Genomic DNA, 25,484 nt, shown 5'->3' on the forward strand with positions numbered 1-25,484 from the left:
CCCAAGTAATGGTGGTTGTCACTTCCCAAGATCTTCAGGATAAGAGCTATTTGTATGGCTGTTCCCTGTCCGCAGCCCAGAGCTCCTGACGGTTAGCCAGGTGGCACACCGCTGCCACCGCAAACTAAAGGCTCTCCAGGCAGAATTTTCCATGACCCCTTTTCACCTGTACTCAGCAAATCACCTGAGAATCAATAGAGACCACAGTGCAGTCTCTCAGCTGGCAAAGCAGCCTCCAGGTTCAGCAGGGAGGGATCAGCCAAAGGTAAAATAGACCTGCACAGCTTGGGGGGAGCTCTGGGTACTGGGGGGAGCTGCTGGGTCAGTGAAGGGCTTCCCCCAGAGTCACTGTCTCTGCTCACATCATGATTGTATTATTTATTGCTGTGGAAAAGGAATGAAAGCAGAGCACCGCGTAGTGCTAAAATAATTAAACTAGTGACATTGCTGGACCAATTCCTCTGCTCCTCAGGCCTGTAGCCATGAGCTTATGATTCTCATGGGGCTTCCTTCAATTTAAACTGGGGTAGGATGTGGCGGTGGTTAGAGAAGCCAAGGAGCTGGAAATAAAGCAGGTGAGAATCTTTTCCTTGAGCCAATCCTGACCATACGATATAAAGGAGGCAATAACACTGAACGAGAAAGAAAAGTAAGGTCCTAGAGCAGCTGGCCAAGAGGCAGTTACAGGATCTGTGCACAGAGAAGTCTGGACTAAATCTGGGAGAGCTACACAAGGTGATGTGAACTGGCAAAGAAACAACTGGATGTACATTTTCCTTGATTCAAAGGACAAAAAGAATAGTTTACAGGCAAAAAAAAAAAAGAGCAAGAGGTGATGTAAGGAGGAAGGCATCGGCTATAAGAAGTCAAACAAAGACATCTCACTCTCCAGTTTATGTTACACGCTTTCTCTTCTTTACAAAGTTCTTTCTGCTAGACTCTCCCTTCAGAGCTTTGGCACCAAGAGGAGCGCAGTCAGCCCCGGGTCCGCAGCTTTCTCACAGGCCACCTTCCTCTCCCCTCCCCTCCCACCATATAATTTCAGGCGGCCCTTATTTCATCCCTGAGTCTGGTTCTCAGGCACTAGAAACGCAGCAGCACGTTACAATGAGCGGTGGAGGTCATCTGCAGCTGTACCTGCCTCGGAGCCCACGGGAACAGAAAGGCAGGCATTGCCGGACGAGGGCTGAAACCAGGGGCAGCCAAAACGTCCAGATGGGAGGAGATAAAAGGAAACAAGACTCGCTCTTTGGCGTCAGAAGCAACGCGTAATGCTGGCAAGTTCACAGAGCACTCTGCACAATATGGCAGTGAGAACGAAGTCAGAAGCTGGGGGAAGATGGCATGAAACAGGAAACGTTCAGGGCTCAGGGAAATCAGAGTGGGGGGTCAATACCTCGTAGGTGTCGATAAATTGAGAGGTTTAGGCAACAAAAGACAAGTGGCCTGGAGTCAAGGCATTGAGAGGGAACAAATCCTGAAATGGAGCTTTCAATAGCCTAAGACCGTTTGGACCACCCCGGTTCACTTATTGTCTGTCTCCTCCAACCTCTTACAGCAGCTCATTTTGCACGATCCCACGACCAGAAGTGAAGTCTTTGGGGCCAGAACAAAACCTACCGCCTCTGGTACTACAGTCATTTACAGAGAATGTTAAGTCCCAAATAAACACAGTGGAAATTTCTACTTAAAAGCAGACACGCTGATGAAACCATTAATTCTTTACGTTGCCTTGTTATTGTGTCATCTAAGAGTATTTCATGGCTTGAGCAGGCCATTCGTCCACAGGCTTCTTCTCTGTACATTAACTGCACTGCGCTGGTCCGGCCTGGGCTAAGGGCTAAGGTCCATCTGTAGGTACCCAACTGGGAAGAGATGCTCAAAGAACGAACCCAAACTGAGCTTTCTATCCCAACCAACCTGACTGCATAGAAAACAGAGTCAGTAAATTTGTTTACAATTAGCATTTAGAAAATACAAAGTGTAAAATCAGTCATCCTTGAGGCCCTTATTCAGTTCCTGTTCAAATTCCTGAGACCTTTGTCATTGTCTTATTTGGGCAAAGACCCGGATCACCGACAGAACAGAGGTGGAGCCAGACCTCTCCTGCATATGGGTTTATGTAGGCAATTCTGGTGTCTTAAGAAAGCAGCTTTGTGTGTATATTCTTGTCCATTGCGATGAGGTCAAAGTTATACGATCTGGAGATGAAAAGCCAGAAGGAGAAAGTGATCTCTGGTCTCAGAGGCAGCGACAGCACTTTCATAAAACCTTGTAATCATTGACTCGGTGTTTGCTGTCGCAGCTGCAGGTTTAAAGGTGATGGTCAGTGTGAAATAAAAAGGTGACAGGAGTTTATAAAGAGTGTCCATTACCAGAGTCTGCTGTTTCCCACCGGTCAGCCCCTCCACACTGCCCTGCCATCCCAATTGCTGCCCTGCTTGTCTCACCACAATGATTTTCCTGGTTTCGGTGCTCCTGGGTGTGCAGACGCTGTGCCCCTGGGCTGCCTCCCATCCCGCCAGCGAGGGGCCAGTGGCGCTGCTGTCCCCCAGCTGCGATGGCAGGGCAGCGGAGGAGGCTGCGGACCTGGCCCTTCACCACATCAACGCGCACCAAAGAGAGGGCTACATCCTCAGGCTCTACCGGATTTTCAGCGTGCGAGAGCATCCTCAGGTGAGTTACCCCCTTGTTCTGTATCCGCTTCTCCTGTGAAGAGCCCCGTGTCTATCGCTATTCTTTAGCAGTATCTGTTTGAACTAAGAAATATTTCAGAAGGCAAATGTAAAGTTCCGTTCGCAGGACTCCAGAGCCTGTGTCAACTTTACGCACAGATGACTGGAAACAGTCTCATCACCACTGTGGGCAATTAGAGAGCAAACCTCAGTCACGATTCTCTGCTGCCTGCCCCTGGAATAGCTCCAGGCATCAGTTCAAATTTCGTATGAAACACCACTACTCTGATTTAAATTCATTTTACACCTTCCTCCTGCTGCCTCGAGCAGTTGGAGTGCAAAGGCTATTAAGTCATCGTGCCTTTTGCACAAAAGATGTGAGCACTCGCAGGTGTGTGAACACGGCCAGCGTGGGACCAGGGAATTCCAGCACAGCCTCCGAAACGGTGACTCATTCTCCAGAAGAAATCTGAAACCAGTTCAAGTGCAAAAATTACACTGGGAGTACCTATGGAATATCACTCTCATATCCTCAAGTATCTTATTTCTCTCTGTGTGCTTAATTTATTACTATTTTGCATTACAATAGCTGAATCTACTGGCACCAGCCAGGAAGAACCTGAAGCCCAAGGCCCACAGCACCTAAGGCACGCTGTTAACATTCCCTGCCACGCTCCCTCACTTCCCCTAATCTCACCTGAAAGGAAGAGCTCTCAGCCCTCAAAGAAAACCAGGCTCATTGCCAGAAGTGGAAAGATCTGTCCTGGCAAGGATATGGCTCTGCTCCCTGCTGCTCTCACACCGCCAGCGGTTCTGCAGACACGAGTGGCCTCCAGCACCCTGAGCTCTCTGAGGATTCACACTCTGCTGTGCTTTGCACGACGGTCTCCATAGTGCTCTGCGCTGGTGATAGAACATCCCACTGAGCAACGGGTTCCCTGTGGTGATTTGACTCCAGCCAGCAGCCAGGAACACACGGCCACTCGCTCACTCCCCCAGTTGTGATGGGGAGAGAATCAGAAGGGTTTTATCAGGATAAAAATATTCTCGAAGTTACTTCAAATTCAAATCTGCCCTTAAGCAACCTGTGGTTCAGCTTTGCTCTAATTGAAACTAATGAGCCATCTGCCGCTAACTCGTATGCAAGTAGGACAGAGCCTGCCTTTCACACAAGGTACTCCTGATTAACTTCACTGACAGCCACTTAACCAAATTTACAAAACCCGCCAAAATATGTCATTTCTTTCCCTTGTGGCAGGTATCCCTGCTGCTGCCACATCTCTGCTGGCTCCCCGGCCCCGGCAGTGGCCATCCCCGCCTCAGCAGCGCTGGGGAAGGCTTCTTTCTGGCCAGGCAGAAAAGCTAGGAGTTCTATTCAATACTAAGCAGATATCAAAAGGCCTTTGCATAACGGTTTTTTAATGAAAATTAAAATAAGGATGATGAAACCTTCAGAGATCTGCTGAGCTCTGAATAAGCCCCAAATTATCCTTTCCCCAGTGGAGGATGATGCACACAGAAGCAGGTAGACAAAAAGATTTTATAATAACCTCATCTGCACATTCGAGCTGGTTTTATAGAAAAGAGCCACAGGCAACAGGAAAAACAGCTTGGTCCACTCTGGCTGCACTTAGTACTTCCAAGATCCCCAAGCTTTACAGTCAGTCCTCCCTGACAGTCTGCTGATATTTTCAGGATACCTGTGTGTCCTACCTGTGTATTTTGTGTTTCCATCTCTCCCTTTTATCTGTCCCTACTTTGTTCTATAGGAAACTGGGCTATGATCTTTTGTTTGTTTGATTTCAGGAGATCACTGGTTCTGTCTTCTACCTCGTCTTGGATGTAGTAGATAGCGAATGCCACGTACTCAGCAAAAAGTCATGGAAGGACTGTCCGGCCAGACCTGCTCATAAAGCTGTAAGGATGGTGTTTGCTTATTAACCTCAGGCAGGATGAGTTACTCAGGTGCCACTGAGGACAGCAGAATCCCTATGCATGCATTTGTAGTAGGCACCAGAGCTCAGAAGAAATCAAACCTCATTTTCTAAGGTCCACAGCTTTCCTCTGTACTTTCTAGTCCCTTTACAGACTGGTAAGATTTATTTTAAAAAGTGAAAATGAAAAGAACAGTTTTGACCGGAGCTAACAAGCAGAGATAACTAATAGCCACGCTAGGACACTCCTTAGAATAAATGGTTTGCTTTTTATAACAACCCTGTAAGAGTTTATTTTAAAGACAGCATGTCAAGAAGCGAATAAAAGAAACTCCCTTTTATATAACATGAAATTTTTGGTTTAGCTCAACTCCACTTCTATTCTGACAACTTTGCAAAAATTGTACGGAAAGCAGAGAAAAAAGAAAGTTCAGCCAGATCAGCTGCAAAGACAGAAAGTGGTCTAAGACTGCTGCTGCAGGTGACCAAAAGTATTCTGAACAAGTGAAAAAAGCCCTTATAAAATGAAGAATTATGAGAAAGAAAATTCATGTGAAAAAAAAAAAAGTTATGATTAAATTGTCCTGGGCTGCTTATTAGGTTAATTGGTTTTCATTTTCAAATAGCAAGAACTCTGCTCCCTGCTGCTCACAGCGCTTCCAGCAGGAAAAGGGTGCAAAGCACCTGAGGTCACCGTGGCTTCTGTGAAGTCCAGAAATGCATGTCCTAGAGGCCTTGGTCATGTATGTGGCAAGAGCTAAGAAGCACTTAGAGAATATACATTCAATTTTTCAACATAAAGACACACTGGATATTCAGAGACCAGTGGTTTTTTCTGCCATAAAGTCAGAGTTTGTGCGCAAGGGTGATGTGACTGTGCCACAAAGCCCAGCCAGGGTCTCTCCTGCGCAGCTCGGGGCTACACCAGGGGCAGGGCCTGCTCTTTCTAAAGGAGACACTGAGAAATGTGCGTCGCTGCCATTTGAGCACTAACACAACTTTGGTCTTGAGAAGAAATTCCCGACTGCGAGGAGAAAACGAACCACCCACTGTGGGGGTACTGGGTGATCGGTGCAAAGGGGACAATATTAATTGTTTCTAAATGTTTATATTGTTTTAGGTTTACGGTCAATGCAGAGCAATTATCTACATTAATCAGGCAAGAAATATTGCTCATTTGAATACTTATGAGTGCACTTTGCAACAAGGTATGTCTTTATTTAACACATTCACTTTAAAAGAGGACTGGAAAAACACTCTTTGCCACACAGCATTACTTTAAATTTTAATTGCGATTCTGGCACCACAGCATCCCCATTAGCTTTCAGCTGCCCTAATTCTCTCAAGTCAGTGATCATAAGGCCAGTGGGGTCCTGCGGCTCAAAGCCATGCAGCAATAACGGGTTTCATTGCTGGGAAACCCAGCAGAGCCTCTCTGTGGGCTTTTACCCTCTGGTCCAAAAAGCGTTTTTATGGGTTTGTGAGAGGGAAGTAAAACCAGCAAACCCACTGTCAGCAGACTGAGCTTTCTCCTGCAGTGTCTCTGCCTCCACTGCAGCCTTTTATGGGTCTGCAAATTCATAAAGATTCAACACCATTGAGTGAATCAAACCACACATTGTTACTCCAGGGGACCGGAGGAGAAGTGGGCAGGGCTGGGGGCACAGAGACATTGACAGTGACCTACACTATCAATGTGCTCTTAGGGTTAGGCTTTCTCTAATGATACTGTTTTGTTTGATTAAAAAGTTCCACCCAGATACATTCGGAGAATATGTCCTGACTGCCCGGTTGATGACTGTCCAACTGAGCCCAGATATTTGGAGGCTGCTGCTCAAAGCCTTGCCAAGTTCAACCATCAGAGTGAACAAACTCAATATTTCTCCGTCCTCAATGTCACCAGAGCTTCAATGCAGGTAAGCGCCGGCTCACCTGACCTGGCTTAGCCCTCCACAACTACGGATCCACCTGTTAAACTTTACATGGTTTATTGTGTCTTACAGGTTGGTTAGAATTTGTATCTGTATAGCCCAGAGAATAATTCTGTGCAGAGTTCTGGGAAACGAGGATCTGCCTTAATCCAAGACTTTGACTCCATTTAGTGCAAAAAGAAGGGCTTTGTGCAAAACTGCAGACACAGATTTGGGTTCCAAAGTTTAGGAAAGATTCACTGTGGGCTCTTTCTTCTACAAGCACCATGAATTAGTGACTCCCTAAAAGAAAGTATTTAATAAAGCACAGTCATCCCTTCCAACAGGTACCTGTAATACACGGAATGAGTTTAAACACAGTTTAAAACTAATTTTAGACTAACAGAGAGTTAATGATCTCCTGGCTAAATCCTGTTTGTTTAGCATAGTAACACCAGGTCTCTCTAAAATTCATTATATATAGCTAACAAGGTGGTTTTCACTCTTGGTCTCAAACTGTTTGATATTACTACAACACAGTATTTAATCGCTCCCATTTTCCAGCCCTGGGGTACTTGCATTTCAGACATAGAAAAAGCGATCCTGTTCATTGAAGCAGCCAGAAACAATCACCAAGGCACTGAGGAGGGTCTTCGGATACGTAGTTCTATATGGATGCTAACTTACTACAAACCCCAAACTCATTTCAACTACATATTTCAATCCCTGAGTTACTAAGATTGTGCATATATAAGAAGCAAAAAACAACCAGGCAATAAAGCAACACTGGCAAAAAACCATCCTCCTGTAATCCACTAACAGTAATGCCCCCAGTCCAACCTGCCCCTTCCACACTCAGCAGGAGTTTTACATCTGTCTCAAGGTCTGTAGGATCCTTCTTCCTGACACATGCACGAGGTCTAATTGCCACCGGTCTCTCATTAACAGTGGGTCGTTGGTCCTGCGTATTTTGTAGAGTTTGTAATCCAGGAGACATCCTGCTCCAAAACCGACATGATTGCTGACATCTCCGAGTGCAAGCCACTTGCATCGGAAACAGCTGTGAGTACTCCTTGTATAAACACCTGTTTCTCAGATACTGGGCTTCCTCAGTGAGTACTTAGCCTACCCCTTTGGTTCTTTGCAGACAAGAATCAGAGCCCACAGGCGTCTTTTTATGGGTTATAGCCCTATATTGTCTTGCAACTGTACAGACTGCTTTAGAACAGAGAAAATATTTCAGTAAAAATTCTGAATTTTTACCTAGAAATCCATGAACAAAGAAAACAGAAAAAAATCCCATTCAGAAACAGGCGGGGTAGCCATCGCCTTCCAAAACTGAATCGTTCTTAAGGATCTCTTCAAAGTGAACCGACATAGACAACGAATCACAGAAAATGCATAAAGAGTATATTCATACCACAATCAGCTCAGCTGAGCAAAACATTTAGGTACTAAGGAAAAGATTCTAGGAGAAAGGGAAAGCCTAAACAGGCACACTGCCAAGAGAGAGCATTGCCAGCGCTGTCCCCGAGCCCCCAGCCATGGTACCTGCAGCCCAGTAACACCACAGCTAGCAGAAACAACATGTTTTCATGGTTTATTTCACTAGTATGGTGTGAAATCGGGTTTGCCTGAAAAAAATGCTATTATGTTCTATTACATGACTTGTCTGCATGGCGATATTCCGCTGCAGCAGAACTTGTGTGTGCTGTTGTCATTGGGCCTTAAGTGGCAGCTTATTTTTGCTCTCCTGTTCCCTAACCCTCCTTTGCAAACATAAAGCTGTTTCCAAACGCTGCCTGCCTTTGTAAGCCTGCCAAGCCCAAAATAAAAGTTTGCCCAAGCTGCTTATCCCTACAAATACATGGAGAAGCTCTAACTACTCAGCCTTTCATAATCACCTATTTTACAAGATAGGAGCTAAGTATCAGTGCTAGAATGTGAAAAAGCGCTTGCATTTTCTTCTTCCAGAAAACGGGTTTCTGCAAAGGCTCCGTAGTAAGGAGTGACATGGAACATGAACAGTTTGTCACAGTATCCTGTGAAATCTACAGCCCGCAGGTATTTCTTAATCTAATCTTAATATTGCAAGAGTAATACTTCTTTACAAAACAAGAATGGAACTCCTGAAAGCCCAGTCCTTTTTAAGGTTTCTTATTCACAAAGATATGGGCTCCAAGAGTGTCATAAAGCCAGATCAGGAGGAAATCTCTCCTGTGATAAAACAGAGTGTTGCTGGGTGGATAAAAGGGCCATAGAGTAAGTGTAGAGTCAACCATACCCAAAGTGTTCAGAATGCTCTACAAAGGAATTGTAAATAAGGAAGGAAATGCAAAGAGCAGTAACTGTGGTGTTACCCAAGTTCCAGGTGTCCGTCCCCACTGGCACAAGAAGGAGCTCAATCTGTCTGTCCTTGGAGCTTCTGCTCTGCAGACGGGAATTGCAGCAGATCCTCAGTGTGAAGGGTGACCTTCTTCACACCTGAAAGAATTTAGCATAGTTTCAGTAGGGGTAATGCTCAGTGCCTGTTACCTAGGATCCTGCCACTGAAGAGGGGGACCAGCCGGCGACTCAGACACCTGGAACATCCAGCCACAGTCACCAAGAAGCCTTGCCTTCAGAAACCAACCCCTTCTCCCCTCACCTGGAAAAAACAGTGGGCTGGGTTAAAATTCTACCCCCTTCAACTGAGGACATGTCTTCCCAACACCTACCAGAAGGTCAAAATGAACATGAAGATGGAAATCCAGTTCCACCTGAGGTTGTAGGAGCTACGCCCAGTCTTGATGGAGAAAAGACTCCAGTAGACAAAGCAGACTTGAGCAAACCAGTCACTGGACCAGTTATTCTCCCTTTTCCTGAAGAACTTTCTCTATCAGACTCATGCCCAGGAGAAGCAAAGGAGAAAAATTCCATCATTCAGCCTTTGCTGCCTAAAAAGCCTACCAAAGCCTAGCCAGCATCCAACCACCTCAACTACCTGACACAAAATAACAGCCACGATGGCAACCCAATCTTTCAATTTGTGTCATGTCCTTAAATAAATAAATTGCTTATTACAGTCTTCGTCTTTGGAGCTCTCAGTTTTAAGAAAGCACAAGATTAGAAAAAGAAATTTAACTGGGGCATTTCCCAACAAAAGATTTTTGGCTTTTAATCCTCTGATTCCCCCTATCAGTAGATCCCCGAGGGAAGGTTACTGCGGATGGTGAGAGAAGGTGCCGGGCTGGATGCCCGTGTCTGTGGCCAGGCAGGGGCAGAGCCGCGGCACAGCAGGAGCCGTAGCTCAGGCAGGGGTCACAAAGCAGCTCGGAGGGAAGGGAGGTCGGGTGGGCCCTGGTCTGGAAGAGCTCAATAAAGATGGGGTTTTTTTCTAATGCTTTATACCCTCGCTTAAAGAAAGTGGAAACCTGTGAAACCTCTGCACGGTGTTCTGGCGGGCGGAGGATCAAGACCGGTTGGTTCAGATCCTTCTGCTTTACTGACCCTGCTCTGCAGGAAAAAGGATGATTTACAAATTCAGCCTAATTCTTTCTTGAGATAGGTCATATTAACTGCCTTAGAATAAAAACCACAGGGACACTCTACAGCCTGGAGCTAAGAAAAATCAATTTCACTAAAGCCAGACATAGCAATTGTCTATTGACAATAACAAATATAAATAAATGAGAAGACAAGAAGAAGAAAAAGAGTGAACATCAGAATGAAATGTCATTTGTGGCCAAGAGTACAGTGATATTTACAATAATTATGGGGCTTGCATGAGAGGCTACAGAGCCTTTCTCTAGTTGCCACCAGATCTGTAAAATCATTTGTTCAGAACATAATCAATAAAATATTATTGTTTCTGAAGCTTCTATGCTGCTGAATCATCCCTAGAGATGCTGGATAATTTCTCCGTTCATAGAGCCTTTCAACAAAAAATTATGGTTTTGTTAAAGTATTCTGGCATTACACAATTTGATTAAAATGTATTATTTTATAATTATAATTAAAATGTAAATAAAAGTATTATTGTCTTTCAAGTTGAGACAAAATAATATTTAAATACTGTATGGAGTTATGTTCACAACAAAAATGTCTGTTTTTTCAGTTTGCAAAACTCTTAAAAATATACATTTTATATAAAGGAATAATTTATTTGCTTCAAAGATTAAAATAAGCCCAAAAGTGATGTGTGAAACACATCGGCTGAGCCAAAAAGAATTCCATTTCAATTCCACATCATGAGAAACTTCAACACATTTTGGTTTAATTCATTTCAGAGGAGAAAGCAATTCAAAATCAGGTAGTTCACCAAAAATGATAGAATTTGAATTCCCTCCAGCCCTTTCCGCAGCACGAGCTCCCGGCTGTGCCAGCATTCCCCTTTTTACGAGTCAGCACATCACAGCAGCCCGGGGTGCCCTGGGGATGTCTCCCCTTTGCCAGCTGAGGGTTCCCTATGGCCACCAGCGTGTCCTGCCTCCCGCAGGGACACCGCTCATTGCCGGCACCACTGATACTGCTGAGATCTGTATCCATGTGTGGAACCTGACTCTTCCCCAAAAGGAGCACCGGGGAAGAAATCAGCTTCACTAACCGCTGGCGCAGCCAGGACTACCCCAGTCCAGCCAGTTCTCTCTTGACTCCGGCTGCTCACAAGGGTAAATTGAACAGAAACTGCAGCAAGTGAAGACAAATGAGTGGAGCTGGTGTGAACACAAACGGGGAGTTAAAGTAAGCACCTGAAAGTCTGGATCCGCAGCTCTCAGCGTTCGGTTTGGATACCGCTTACCCTGTTCCTAGACAAGGCTCAAAAGTGACATTTGAATCAATACTTTCTCCAAGCTAGGATCTGAGATTTGGGTTCAAAGAGTTCTATGGTTTAAAAATAAATAGCAGAAGGGGTGTTTATCTAGGCGATAAGTGTATCTGCAGTTCAGATCAGCAACATCAGCGGCCAGTGTACATCCATAGGCATTTTATTTGCTGTGGCCACTGCAGGAGAGCAGTGCCTGTCCCCAGCTTTCAGTGTCACCTAGGCCACCACCAGTGCTTACCAGAACCGAGGCCTGGAGCTAACCTGCCAGACTGATAGCTTGAACTGGAAGTAGGATCGGAAGATGGATAGTTTCTGTGTTTCCTCTGTCCTCGGGACGGCCCAGGGTATGGTCCCAGGTGGCACTGGTGTGATTAACAGCTGATATCATTCAGCCATCACTACCTCAAATCCTGCTGCTGATTCCACAGATTTAATACACAGGGGCAGTAACGTTACAGAATCACAGAACGATGATTCCAAGGGAATGAACATTCCAAGGGTACAGAGCGAGAAACGATGGCTGATTTATGCATCCGCTGGCTGTGCATTTGGTTACATTTTTCAGCTACCCTTCTCCTACACTCACCCTTGGCCAATCAAAAAGATTTTAAAAAGCAAGACCCAGACATCAAATTTCTCAAGGTGGGTTTAAAAATCAAGGGTTTTTATAAAATAAGTTAATTACAAATTCTATTTGACTTCAGAACCTGCCCATTGTACACACTTCATGGTTAAACATTTTCTTCTGCATCTCTGAGACCATACGTGTTAAGCAGCTGTATTTGGAATATGCATATATCATTTTGATTGCAAAGGTAGATTTTAGAGACCTCCCACTAGATATAATCATAAGTACTATACAGTCACAACAGTTGCTGATACTTCCCTTAACCCACTACAACTTGTAAGCATGAGTTAAAGCTTAAGATTTAAGAACAGTATAATGGCACAAGCCCTGAAAGAGTCAAATCCCTTGGAACTTCCTCTGACTCCATCCTTAACATCAAATTCCTTTTCCCCAGGCCCTCAGGCCCCTCAGCCAACAGGTCAGTCTTGCACCATATCCTTAAGGTCATCAACTTACAATTCAGGTGTTTTTTTCCAGAAAATAATTTGCAGCCAAAGGTACTGAGGACAGGACAAGGAGCGCTGACACCCTCTTCATTCCCTGCATTAGCTCTCAAAGCCTCCTCAGCTGCAAGACTTTTGTACCTAGGCTGTCAGCCTGCTCGCTTGGCAGCTCGTCTCCTCCAAACAGCTGCTGAACTGAAGGTCTGTTTGAACAGAATTCAATAGAGAAGATGATGAAGCTTCTAAAAGTTTGATAAGAAACTGGTAGAGAAAAACAAGCTGCAGGCAGGGAGGGGCAGCCAGCGCTGTGGGGGCTGCTCTGGAGACCATAACCCAAGAAAATTTGCGTGATGTTGCATTTGCATCAGAGGGCACCCTGTTTACAGCCAGCAGGTATCAACGGGGCATGAACGAAGACATGACGCATTTACGTATTTTTCATAGAATCATAGAATGGTTAGAGTTGGAAGGGACCTTAAAGATCATCGAGTTCCAACCCCCCTGCCCTGGGCAGAGACACCTCCCACCAGACCAGGAGGGAGGTCTTTTTTCATCATGCTTGGGGGCATTTCTGTTAAATATGAAGCTACTCCAAAAGCTACAAAATCTTTTTTTTTTTTTTTTTTTGCATCAAGGTGTAAAATCAGGCCCGAGGCCCACCCTGGTCTGAAGGTACGAGGCATCACAGACTTAAAAAAATGTAAAGAGAAGGTAGCAAAGAGCTCTCCTGTGAGCAAGTGGAGCTACAGGTGTCTGTTAGCTGTGCCTTGCTCAGGAGAGGAAGCCACAGCAGCCGCAGAGCAGCACGGGCTGCGAGACGGAGAAGGTCCTGCCACCCCAGAAGTGCCCGAGCTGCGTGACTCCATGCCCCGGCCCCAGCGAAGCGCTGCTGCGGGGGGCAGAGAGCAGCCCAGAAATCACACACGTCTGTAATAGTTACGGCTATACTTTGGGGAAGAAGTAATTGCTTATTGAATATTATCTCCTCTATTTGTCAGCTCTCTTTCCCCCCCCCTAGAATAAAGTTCTATTTATTAAGCATTTGATACCCTGTTTTTCAAGTGGGGAAGATAAGCCACTTTTTGGTATGTTCTCACAGATTTCTGGGGAGAGGTTTAAGCTGGATGTTTATTACCAGTTATTTAAAGTCTGAGTATGGATCGCCTCTTCCCATTGCAAGTCAAGCCTTGGGAAAAGCCATAAAGAAGCTTTTGACAAGGTAGTCAAGAGAAGTGCCATGTTTGGATAACTATTCCTATTCCTGCCAGCTATCTCTTTGTAGAAACAGCTTCACTAAAACAAACCATGCAACTGACAAGCAATAAATATAAAACCAAAATAAGTATTAAAAAAGATATCAAACTGGATAAGAAATGATAAAAATACATTATACTGACTCAAGCACAACCAGTGTTTCATTAACTCTGCCTGGAGTGCTTGTCCAACCGTACTGCAATAAGAGAGTCCAATCTTTCTTCTCTAAAGAAATCAAGGACAAAACTCTCTACAGTGGGAACAGAATCTCACTTTTACTTCTGCAGTCAATTTTGCAGGAATTGTACGTTTTCTACTGTTTACTCATAGTGTTTCTATTTCATACAGAAAATGTACATAAGCCACTGTCAAGAAAATGATGGGTGTCACAAAGAACAGCACAGAACAAAAGGAGAAAAAAGAACAAGCAATCTGCAAACAATGGACGACATGGGGAATTATGTTATAAATTACCTAATGCCTCTCTGCAATACGACTGCCCATTTGAAAAATTAAAGGGTATTGTAAGTAATGAATGGGGGTGCGATTCAGAACACAGCAATGATGTGAATATGATTTTTAACTGATGAGATGTATTTCAAATGTCTTTGATTATTTATACAACACTTCTTTCACCACTTTTTTTTTTCAGTCTTCCAGAAGAAATTCTGAATTATTATAATGAAACATTATAAAAACATAAACAAAAGAAGTGCCCTCCTGCATCAGCCCAGTATTCATCTCTCACCATGGCAAAGGAGAATCGCGGTTGGGAGAAACATCCCACCTGCCCCTCCTGCAAACCAGTGCCCTGGTACTTTTCCAGTACCCAGACCATTGTACTGGGGATTTAAGAGAGCGCTTTATCTGCTTAGCCATTCCAGTAGCACTGAAGGACCTGCTGCCCATGAATTTTTCTAAGCCATTGCTGACCTTGCCACTACTCTCTGCCTCCACGTCTTTCTGTGGCAACAAGTTCCAGAAGTTCACTCCCCATCGTGCAGGAACTATTTTTATCCATTTTAAACTGATTCACACTCGTTTTGAGTGCCCCAGGTTCTAATATTGTAAAATTCTCCATTTAGCTTATCCATTACCAGAGAACTGTAAGTGTGTCCTGAACTAACTATAAAAGAAAGCCACTGCTTCAGCTCTATGCAGCCTAAAATGTGATTTCTTAGACACCAAGCATTCTAAAAGTTTGATTATTTTCTTTTAATAAGGATTAATGAAATGATGTAAGGGTTAAGGATGATTACCCATTATTTCTCACAAAAATAAGTCAGAGCAAAAGTTCAAAGCCAAACATGTAAACCCAAGTCAATTATGTAGTTCACAGCTTTTACTACAAGAAGCTGATCCAACCCTTCACACCAACCAGGATTTGGAAATTTTCTCATCTGAATCTGACCTTGTCATTTTGGACTCACATAGAATTTATGTATTTTCTTATTCAGAGTTTGAATTTTGTATTCAGACTCCAGCCACTCCCTGCCAAGTGATTACTGTCTTTTAAGAAAATGTCTTAAGCTATCCTGAATAAAAGATTTTTAGGACAATGAAACAACATCATCTTCTTTCTGCTCAGCAGAGGACACAGGTGTATCCTGTGAAAGGTATGAATTTAGTAGGTACCGAATTACTTTCATAAATACAAAAAGTTACCAGCCATTCTCTAAAGAAGTCCATGAAGGCTGCGCTGTAGAACAAAGAGCTCACAGAACTGTTCAGACTGAATGCAAGGGCAGCCTAATTCCCGTCATGCCATGCCTAATGACATCGGTATTGAACCAGTCTGTCCCACCCCGGGTATGATGGAAAGCTGACAGGACCCTGCTCTCCCTTTTCTCCAGCTGGAAGAGCAGCAGGTACCCACACAGCAGCTACGGAGCACCAGCCTGCAACTGCACCTTGATCTTTTCCACATCTGAGCCATCTCCGTTTCCCGTGCGCTAGTTCTCCGCTGGGTAAGGGTCTGTAAACACAGGGATATGGACATAGCTGTCACTTGACCACAAACATTTCAGCATACTTTCAGTTCAACTGTTTTTACAGTCAACAGAAAACCAAGATTGCACAATACCTGCACACATCAACCGGACCTTCCTAATGCCCGGCTCAGCAGCACACTGCTAGAAGTATTTTTCACAGTAAAACACTATTGCACAACACCTGCTTAAAGAATTACAAACAGAGTCCCTTTGATGGGTACTGCAGAGAGTATTATAAGGCCTATTTCCCTCAAAAATCCGCTTAATCATTATATAATCATTTACCTGCTGTTTGCCAATGTTAATCCAGGGTCAAGGTAATGGGCCTCTGACACAACACTTAAATTTATATAAAACCATGCCTTTTTAGCATTCATTTATAACTTCGGGGGCTACTGTGATTTAAAAGCAGACGACTGGCTCTATCAGAGCATGGGCAGGAGTGACCTCGCACTGCAAAGAAAATGCTGCTTCTAGCTTCAGCTTTGCTCCTGGCCCTGCCGCCGTGCTCCAGCGCCCAGCCCAAACCCAGCCTGGCCCCCGCCGACTGCAACGCCATGGAAGCAGAAGCAGCGGTGGCCCTGGATCTGGTCAACAGGCATCGCAGGGACGGCTACGTTCTGGGGTTATTCCGTGTTGCTGATGCACACAAACTACTCCTGGTAAGTACCAATCTAAAGGCTGATTTACACAAGACTGCGATTTTAAAATAATGAGCCGGGTCATTAAAAGCTTGTGTTTATTGCTTTTAACAGAGAAATGTTGATGTAACTTAATGCATCAGCTCTGATTTACACTATCTCAGTATTCATTTGGGCATGATTTATTGTACGTAAGCTTGATTTCGAAAGTCACCGAGCGCCCTCCGTTCTCTTGGCTGACAGGATGTTTGTGTAAGGGATGCTCCAAAAGCTCTGTACAACAGCAGAAATTAATCTCTCCGGTCTGCTGTCAGGTCTTGGATGTTACGTTCAAAATTTACATTCGGAGGGTTTCTTTAATCTGCAAATGTCTAACGTTAGTTAGAACAATGTATCCTGCAAGATGGGAATTCTGTTATTATCTGAATTTTGGAAAGAGCTGGATGGAAGGGGAAACGGCAGAGGAAGCCAAAGGAGAGGAAAACGCCACTCTGCAAACCAGGGGAAGGGTCGGATAGCGAATCCGTATCAGTCATTTCCTATTCCCCTCCTATTTCTGTGTCCGTTTCCTAGAGAGGATGCATAAACCTTTCTCAATGACTGCCTAAATGCCAAAGCAAATCAACAGCAGCCAAAGCAAAAGAATACAAAACGTCTTTAACCAGGAGCTAAGATAAGAGAGACCAAGGACACGCAGCAATGGTAACTACCCCTCAGCAGAGTAATCCCGAGGCCAGCGGGCAGGAGCGGTGCCCAGGGCAGCTCCATTCTTTTCCTGATTCTGGAACTGAATAACACGTGTCTCTGTGCAAATCACCGAGCCCCTACATTAAACGCAGAGACAATGCCAGGACATTTGCACACAGCAACCCCGGTGTTTAACGTGACACTGCTGGGCTCTCGCTAATGAAAACATTACACCAGACTGCGGTAATTCTTTCTCAAGGTCTCATCTATACAGAAACACTCTGAAAAAGGAATCTGAATGGATGACATTTCATAAAACCTGAGGACCTTTATTGACAGTGAAGGGCTTTGCATCATTTTATCTAAATGACAAAATAAAATACATCTGTGTTCATTCTGAATGCCCATACAGGGGTTGCACAAAGCTTAACTAATTCATTCCAAATGTGAATTGAGATTCATTTTCCTGCAGAAAAATACAAAACTGTTTCTGTGGGCCACAGGTAATTCTTACCACCACATCCCATTACACTGGCAGCAAAATTCAAATTCTGATTCTTCATCCTGCTTGCTCAGGAGACACAACATACTAGAATGTCAGAGCTAGGGCTCCTGACTTTGTAGAGATTATTACAGCTTTGTTGCATCACTCCCTGAATAAACTGAGAAATAAAATAAACTGAGAAAGCAAAGTTCTGGAGGAGGCTCTGGCCACTGGGCTCAGCTGGAATGGCTGTAGCTGCGTAACTGGCTGCCCAGACAACTGTTCCCTGGTAGACCAGTGTGTTCTATGTGAAAGTCACAGGGAGGGAATGGCAGTGTTTTAACACTGGCATTTTCCCTACTTGATGGATGCCAGACTCCTCTCATGGGTTCTCAACACCACGATAAGAGGTAACAGTTGTAAGCTGCAGGAAGGGAAACTCAGACTAGATTTAAACCCCCCCAAAATCATGGAAAAAGGGGGGAAGTACTGGAGGAACCCAGAGAGGCTGTGCAACATCTGTCTCAGTGACACGTAGAACTCAGCTGAAGCTAGCTTTGAAGTTAGCTTTACCTTCAGCAAGTGGCTGGACAAGATGACCTCCAGAGGCCCCTTCCAGCCTGAACTCTTTCTATGCTTCTCAGCTCAGAAAAACCTTCATAGTGAACTGGGGAAGTTGCATTAAACATATCTATTTCCAAAAAAACCGTTTCTTTCAGACCAAACTTCTTGTATACAAACTCTTCTTTACCTGCCTTTCTCTTCCAGGGAAATTCCTCAGTCCTCTACTTAACTTTGGATGTGCTGGAAACAGAATGTCCTGTCTTGTCCAGAAGACACTGGATGTCCTGTGAATACAGTGACACCTATTCCATGGCAAGTACCGGCCCCCAGGAGGAGTCACAGCTCAGTAACGCGTTAACGTCAGCTTCATCTGACCTGCCCAGAAATGTCTGTGCCACAAAATCCCTAAGCGAAGACTAGGCTTTAATATGGCTCCCTATAAAATAAAATCTACTGAATTCTAGAGCTGTCAGACGTAAGCTAAAGGTCTGGAAAAGAGTTGACTCCTCAAATAAGCACAGCTTTAGTTAACTGGTTGTCTCAAAGGAGCCATAGTCGCCATTCCACTGCTGGTGGCAGTACTGATGGTTTAAGGATAATATGCTGACAGCTAAAGGGCATGAGAAATTATTTTTTCAAGCATGTTCTTAGCCAGAGGTACCAGTGCTATATGTTGTCAGTTTTCTGTCATAACATTTGTGGAATGACAAGGTGAAACGTTGGCAGTGTCAGCACACATCTGATATGGAGCAATACTTGGCCTTTATTGTTGCAACCCAGTGACACGGTCTGGGGTGAGAACTACCCCTCCAAAAATTCACTTAAACAGGAGAGTGGTGACACGGCCACACAGGACAAAGCAGGGAGGCCACGAGGAGACAAGGGAAGGCATCTACTCTTTTTGTCAGGATGGGGAAAAGGAGTGGAAGAAAAGGTCCTTCCACCTTTTGATAAAGATTTGCATAACCCTGCGTATCTCTAGCACCCTAACTTCCCCTGCTACTATTATCTTACTGGAAATAATTATTAGAATTTCCATTGTCTACTCAGTCATGCAAACTGAGAATTAAAATAAAGGCTCTTGTAGAGGGAGATCTCATTTTGTCTGAACACAAATTTTGACTGGTACCAGATCAAACATTCCATTAATGACCACATCTGTTATTCTTAGACATACTGTACATTAAAAGGAGGCTAATTTCTATGATCACCTACATCCAATTAAATCCAGTGAAAATAACATCATAATCACCTATTCTTTTTCCCTCTCAGGACTATGGGCAGTGTAAGATTATCACATATACAAGGCAGCTGCTGAAGAGACCTCAACTATATGGATTTAATTGTACATTAAGTCCAGGTAAAGTAACCCCTGCTGTAAGCGCATACATACCTCAAACCAGCCCTAGTGCCAAATTACCCGTCTGTGCACTACCCGTGTATGGGAACCCTAACAGACTCACTCATCTGCTTGCAATTCATATTTGAGATAATTCGAGTGGAATGTTAAGAATGAGTAATAGAATTAAGGCTACCCTGCTCTTCCACAGCAGCCTTTATTAATGTCAGATGATATCTCCATTCCAGTCCACCAAAACATCGTAATGAATATCAGAAAAAAAGTAAACTTGGAAAGAATGCCTGGGTGGAGTGGCAAGATTCTAAGGTGGAGCTAAAAGATTTATAAGAATATTCCTTTTCACAGGTTTGGGTTTTTTTCACATTACAGGACAAACCCGTATTTGAGAGGAGTAGGTATTTCACTTGCATTTCAGTTTCTCATTATGAGTTCCCGTTAAAGGTACATCACTCCTAAGAGTACTACTGCCCACTGCAATATTAATAATTCTCTGTTTTCACAGTTCCTCCTGATCTATTAGACTGCAAAGATTGTCCTGAGAAAGTTGAAGCCTTAGAAGTGACCGAGCAACACAAAGATATTGCTGCAAAGGCCCTGAAGAAATTCAACAGGGAGAGTAACCACACAAACTACTTCAACGTGGACAAAGTTGAAAAGATTTTAAAGATGGTAAAGTGGCATTTTGTCCTAGAATTACTTATAAATGACAAAATTTTGTGAGCAGCTCCAAAACTATGGGACCATTGAACATTTGAACAGCACAGGTAAAGAAAGCATGAGGTAGACAGGATTTTGATAATATGAAGTATGGTTGTTTTTAGAATTCCAGGGCTTTAAATATACCTAGTTACCACTTCTTGTCTGACCTCTTGCTTTCAGACTGCCTACCGTGAAGGTTACATTTTAGGATTCTCTATAAAAGAGACCAACTGTTCCAAACCGGCAGAAGCAGCGGATGAGGCGCTGGAATGTGATTTTCTGGACGACTGGCATGCTGTAAGTAAAGTCTTACAATGAGAACTGGTACAACAGGGGGCACCAGGAAGATCTTCCTGCAATATTTCCAAGTGTTTCTTATAAGCATGCACCCACCTCAAAATTAAAAATCCAGCATGTCCTAGTCCAGATCCTAATTTTGCAGCTGCTCCTTTCCGTTCTATAAGGAGCCAGTTTGAACTCTCAAATCTAAACCTAACTGGAGTGGCGTATTACAGACCCAGGGCTGAGCTACTCCGTTTGGGTCTGGCGTTCATGTTCCAATTGTGGCCATTCTCTAGTAAATCATTCAGGCTATTTCATACGTTTACACAAACGTGTCATAGGTCTTGAAAAAAGTGCATGTGATCCCAGGGTTATTTTTGTTTCCCACTGCTGCAGGGGAATGGAGAGTGGAATAATTCAGGCTTGTCTGCAGATTACTGTCAGAGTACTCTCCTCACCCCACCTTCCCACTACAGTAATAGTCTACACCTAAGAAACAACTAGGCAAGGTCATAATTTCAGAATAAATTATTCCCCAGAAATGAAAATGAAGGAATATAATAAATAATAATAATGATAATAATATAATATAAATAAAAATATATTAATGAAAATCCATAATCAAAATAAAAGCCCGAAGTTCACTAGAATGAAGCACAAGTCAGATAGTTAGAGGTTTTGAATTCTGTTCTCGATGCTGCCTCACAGGAGGTGTGTGTGTAAAATGCTCTTAACATTTGCAGTCGCTGATCCCAACCGGCTACTAACGGCCCAAGCCCATATCAAGATAAAGCATTCCCTGGGGAGAGCACACACAGACCCCCTTGCCCCGGTTCCGTGCTCTTCCACGTGAGCGATTCCCCACGCAGCGACTGGGCAGCAGGTGACAGTCACCGCAACCGGGACGCTAAGGGAAGCAACACTAAGAGATTTCAACAAAAAATAAATAGGTAAGAAAGCTCTCCCCTGAGCTTTGGCTGAAACAGCACAGCTACACAGTGTCCAGTTTTGAGGACTTTGAGCAACATTTCAGCATAGCCCAATCTGAACAGATGTTTGACAAGCAAAGACAGAAAAAAAGGAATAAAAATGAGCGACCCACAGGGTACTCGTTTTGGAGGCATCTGTAGCTGAGCAGTTTCTTACAGACATCTGAAGAGAAGCAAGATGAAGAGCAGTAGTCCACTGGACACACTCGGCAAAGTGGTCTTCACAGGCAAGAACACTCAAAAATAGCCTGTATTTTAGTCACTGTTAATCAGTGGCAAGTATCCCTGGTCAGAAAGCTCAAGATCTAATTAACTAAACATACTTAGGTATGGAAGGAAGTAGCCCAACTTTTAAAAACTGAACTTTCAGGAGCTTCTATTAATTCCATCACAAGAACCCAGACATGCATTGTTTTGTTTTTTTCTTTTCTTTTGCTTAGCACGTGGGATTCTGCAAGGCGAGAATTACCAGTGATGCAGACGGACCTGATGGAACAGATATAATCTGTGAGATCTACCATCACTGCGTACGTACTCCCTTACTGAACGCCCCCCTGGCTCTGTCCCTGCAGGGCACACCAGCCTCACCTACCCCAGAGTGACAGACCATTGCAGCAGGTCTTTGTGTCCCTGTATTGTCACCTGGGGGTGACGCAGCAGGTCAGGACAGACTGGCTTTTGACTTGAGCTGACTTTCGACTTGGCTTTTGACTTGAGTAACGCCCTCCAAGGGTGTCTCCTCTCAGTCCAATCATACTCCGGAGTTAAAGTGAGTAGAAATTGGCAAACTTTCAAAAGAATTTCAGAAAGCAGGAGGAGGGGAGATGATCTTTATCACATCTGGTGTTCCAGTTTATATGACAACAGCTACTTCAGTGTGGGTTTTAGTTTGTTTTGATTCATCACAAATTGTGCTCAGTTGGTTATATTATTTCATTTTGTTATGGTGTAGTATTTCCAGATTATTTTCAGTAATATGGCATTTTATGACCTACTCCTTCTCTTCTACCTTGAAAAACCACAGGTTTCGTTTCCTTACAGATCACCAGAACTGTAAATGCAAATCTACTAACTCCCACCTCCCTCTCTTTCTCACCACTTTCTTCTGTCCTATTAACATCACACTTAATATTTCCTCCCCTGGTGTTTCTATAAACAGCAGCATCACCATGGGCAAAGATGCAGACATTCAACTCTGGGACATCCCCATCCCCATCATCATTCTGGTCACAGACATCATCACGGGCATCATCACAGGCATGGATGTCCACCCTTTTCTCAATCCAGACCTGAAGACTCTGAGCGTAACCATAGTTTCAACGAAGAACATCAAGACAGCCATGAAGGACCTGCGCCTCCTCCTCCCCCCTACGGTGGACCACATCACCACCTTCACCCTCCACACCATTGTCCTCCACCTCCTCCCCATGGTGGACCACATCACCACCTTCACCCTCCACACCATTGTCCTCCACCTCCTCCCCACGGTGGACCACATCACCACCTTCACCCTCCACACCATTGTCCTCCACCTCCTCCCCACGGTGGACCACATCACCACTTTCACCCTCCACACCATTGTCCTCCACCTCCTCCCCACGGTGGACCACATCACCACTTTCACCCTCCACACCATTGTCCTCCACCTCCTCCCCACGGTGGACCACATCACCACCTTCACCCTCCACACCATTGTCCTCCACCTCCCCCCCATGGTGGACCACATCACCACTTTCACCCTCCACACCATTGTCCTCCACCTCCTCCCCATGGTGGACCACATCACCACTTTCACCCTCCACACCATTGTCCTCCACCTCCTCCCCATGGTGGACCACATCACCACCCTCCTCCTCCTTCCCATGATGATCCACATCCTCCTCCCCAAGAGGAGAACCAACATCCCCTTTCTGCTCCTCCTCCCCATGATGAACAACATCATCCTCCTCCTCCCCAAGAGAAATTACATGGTCTCCCTTCTCCTCCTCCTCCCCAAGAGAAATTACATGGTCTCCCTTCTCCTCCTCCTCCCCAAGAGAAATTACATGGTCTCCCTTCTCCTCCTCCTCCTCAAGAGAAATTATATGGTCTCCCTTCTCCTCCTCCTCTCCATGATGAACCACGTCATCCTCCTCTTGGTCCCCATCATGGACCACACTGTCCTCCCCCTCCTCATGGACCACATCACCACCATCCTCCTCCTCATGATGGACCACATCACCCTCCTCCTCCAGGCCACCCTCCTCATATCCATCATCACTATTACAGATGTCACTACAACAAGACCAGCGTATTGGGAAAGTACTTTCCATTCCAAATTACAGGAGCTGTCTATCGCATTCCAGTTAAAAACCAGCAGGATTCTCTCACACCTCCCACTGCAAACTTTCCTGATCTGTCCCAAAGTGGCCCTCACTCCTCCAGCCCTGGTGAATATATTCCATTCGCTGGCTTAAGTCTAAAGGAGATGCCAGAAGCTCTGGGTTTTCCAGATCACCAGTCGAAGTCATGCCCCGGAAACCCCAGACTTGTTCTTCCAAAACTTTTGCCTTTATTTCCACATAGCTCCATGTCAGAAGATTCTCTTCCATGACCTCAGAAAAAGATGTTCCTGGTCTGAGAGTTGCAGGGCCAATGACAGTCGTATCATGAATGAAAACAGCACACGGAGAAAGGGGAAAGCATGCTATTTCCAGGGAGGAGAAGCACTGAAAATAACGTTTAAGACCAGTATTCCCCCCTGCCTCGTGATCCCAGCTGTCTCAGACTCCACTGTAACTGAAAGCCTCAAAATTCCGAGTCCCTCAGATAATGTGAATGGGTATAAATCTCCCCAGCAAACAATGCTCCTTTAGTTGTAACAAAACCAAAAATTCCCTAGTAGTGAAAACTAATAGTGAAAACTACCATCTAAAATCTTTCATTTTCTCATCACCCTTAATTATAATGTACTTCTCTGAGAAAATCTGACCTGGAGAAAATTTGATCACCTTCCATAAAACATGATCCATGGCACTACATTCATGCTTTGTAAAGATTCAAAGAAAATAAAAATATGTCAGCTTTTGTTTTTTCCTTGACACAGTTGCCAAAGTTTTGTCTTTTCTGTTACTACAGCTGTTTAGCTGCACAGTGAACATCACTGAGGCATTCTCTAGCAGAAATCAGTGTTTGGGTCACCACTGTTATCTAGAAAAGGTCTGACAACAGTTAGTGACTCATAGTGTAACCCTGCAGGGTGGCCTGCCAGGTACTCCCATTGCTACGGGCGCTGGTGGTGCCTTCAAGGACAGCCCTTCTCAAAGAGTCCATAACTGCTCTCAGGGGAGCAGAAAAGCAGATGCATGTGATAACTCTTTCATGTAAATGTTTTCTTCATCACTGAACCTTCCCCCTTGGAATCTGAGTTGGGAGAAGCAGGAAGGAAGAATACTCTTAATACTCTAGCCCCCATCAAGGTAAAGTCCATTTAGACAGACGTGGGACCCCAATGAGTTAGTTCAGAACAGTTATCTCATAAGCAAGAATGTGGGATTAATCTCAAAAAATTAGTAAATTGGTCCTCAAAGTAGCTTTTTAATGGCATAAAGTAAAATACAGTGTGAGGGCTACATTGGAGAAAGAGAAACAAAACAGGGACAGCATTTTGTGTCACTGAGTGAAGGTTGTCTAGTTTTTTAAAGTGCATTATCCTGTACGAACAACCCTATTTCTGGCATAGTTTATCCACAAAGTCGCTAAAGCACATGTTCTTTAACCAAAACTTGCAGCAAGACACACCTGGACCACTGGAGCTGAGGCGATCCCAAGGTGTGCACAGATTCACAGCAAAGCTACTTGGTGCTCGGCGCTGGAGACAAGCACCAGATGTCCCCGGCCAGCTCTAATTCTGGCTCTGCCAGATGCAGACGTTACTCAATCCCCTGTTCTGGGGCATTGCCCTCCCTCTCTGTAACGATCCCCAAGCGTTCTGAAGGCTGAGTAACCCACGGCCCAAAGGCAGGCTCCACGTGGCGGCAAAGCTGGGCACTTCCAACAGGAACGTGAAGGACAAGGTTTAGCAAGCGTTATTGAAAAGTTCTGTGCCGTTCAGCAATATCCATCTTTTTTCAAACACATTCTGACTTCTCAGAACT

The 25,484-nt window shown here is 44.5% G+C and overlaps 2 protein-coding genes across 2 annotated transcripts; both read left to right on the top strand.

The window, feature by feature from the left end:
- Positions 1-2,372: 2,372 nt before the first annotated feature.
- FETUB (fetuin B) lies at positions 2,373-9,584 on the top strand. Its single transcript, XM_074153894.1, has 7 exons — positions 2,373-2,676; positions 4,482-4,592; positions 5,730-5,817; positions 6,359-6,525; positions 7,468-7,581; positions 8,494-8,583; positions 9,059-9,584. The coding sequence occupies exons 1-7, from the start codon at positions 2,455-2,457 to the stop codon at positions 9,476-9,478; spliced, it is 1,212 nt and encodes a 403-aa protein (XP_074009995.1). The 5' UTR covers positions 2,373-2,454; the 3' UTR covers positions 9,479-9,584.
- Positions 9,585-16,106: 6,522 nt separating this feature from the next.
- Positions 16,107-23,941, top strand: HRG (histidine rich glycoprotein). Its single transcript, XM_074153547.1, has 8 exons — positions 16,107-16,304; positions 18,223-18,330; positions 19,291-19,378; positions 19,881-20,047; positions 20,258-20,374; positions 21,789-21,875; positions 22,508-23,094; positions 23,491-23,941. The coding sequence occupies exons 1-8, from the start codon at positions 16,107-16,109 to the stop codon at positions 23,939-23,941; spliced, it is 1,803 nt and encodes a 600-aa protein (XP_074009648.1).
- The last annotated feature ends 1,543 nt before the right edge of the window (positions 23,942-25,484 follow it).

Source organism: Numenius arquata, chromosome 9 (assembly GCF_964106895.1).
Source record: "Numenius arquata chromosome 9, bNumArq3.hap1.1, whole genome shotgun sequence".
Taxonomy (NCBI): Eukaryota; Metazoa; Chordata; class Aves; order Charadriiformes; family Scolopacidae; genus Numenius; species Numenius arquata.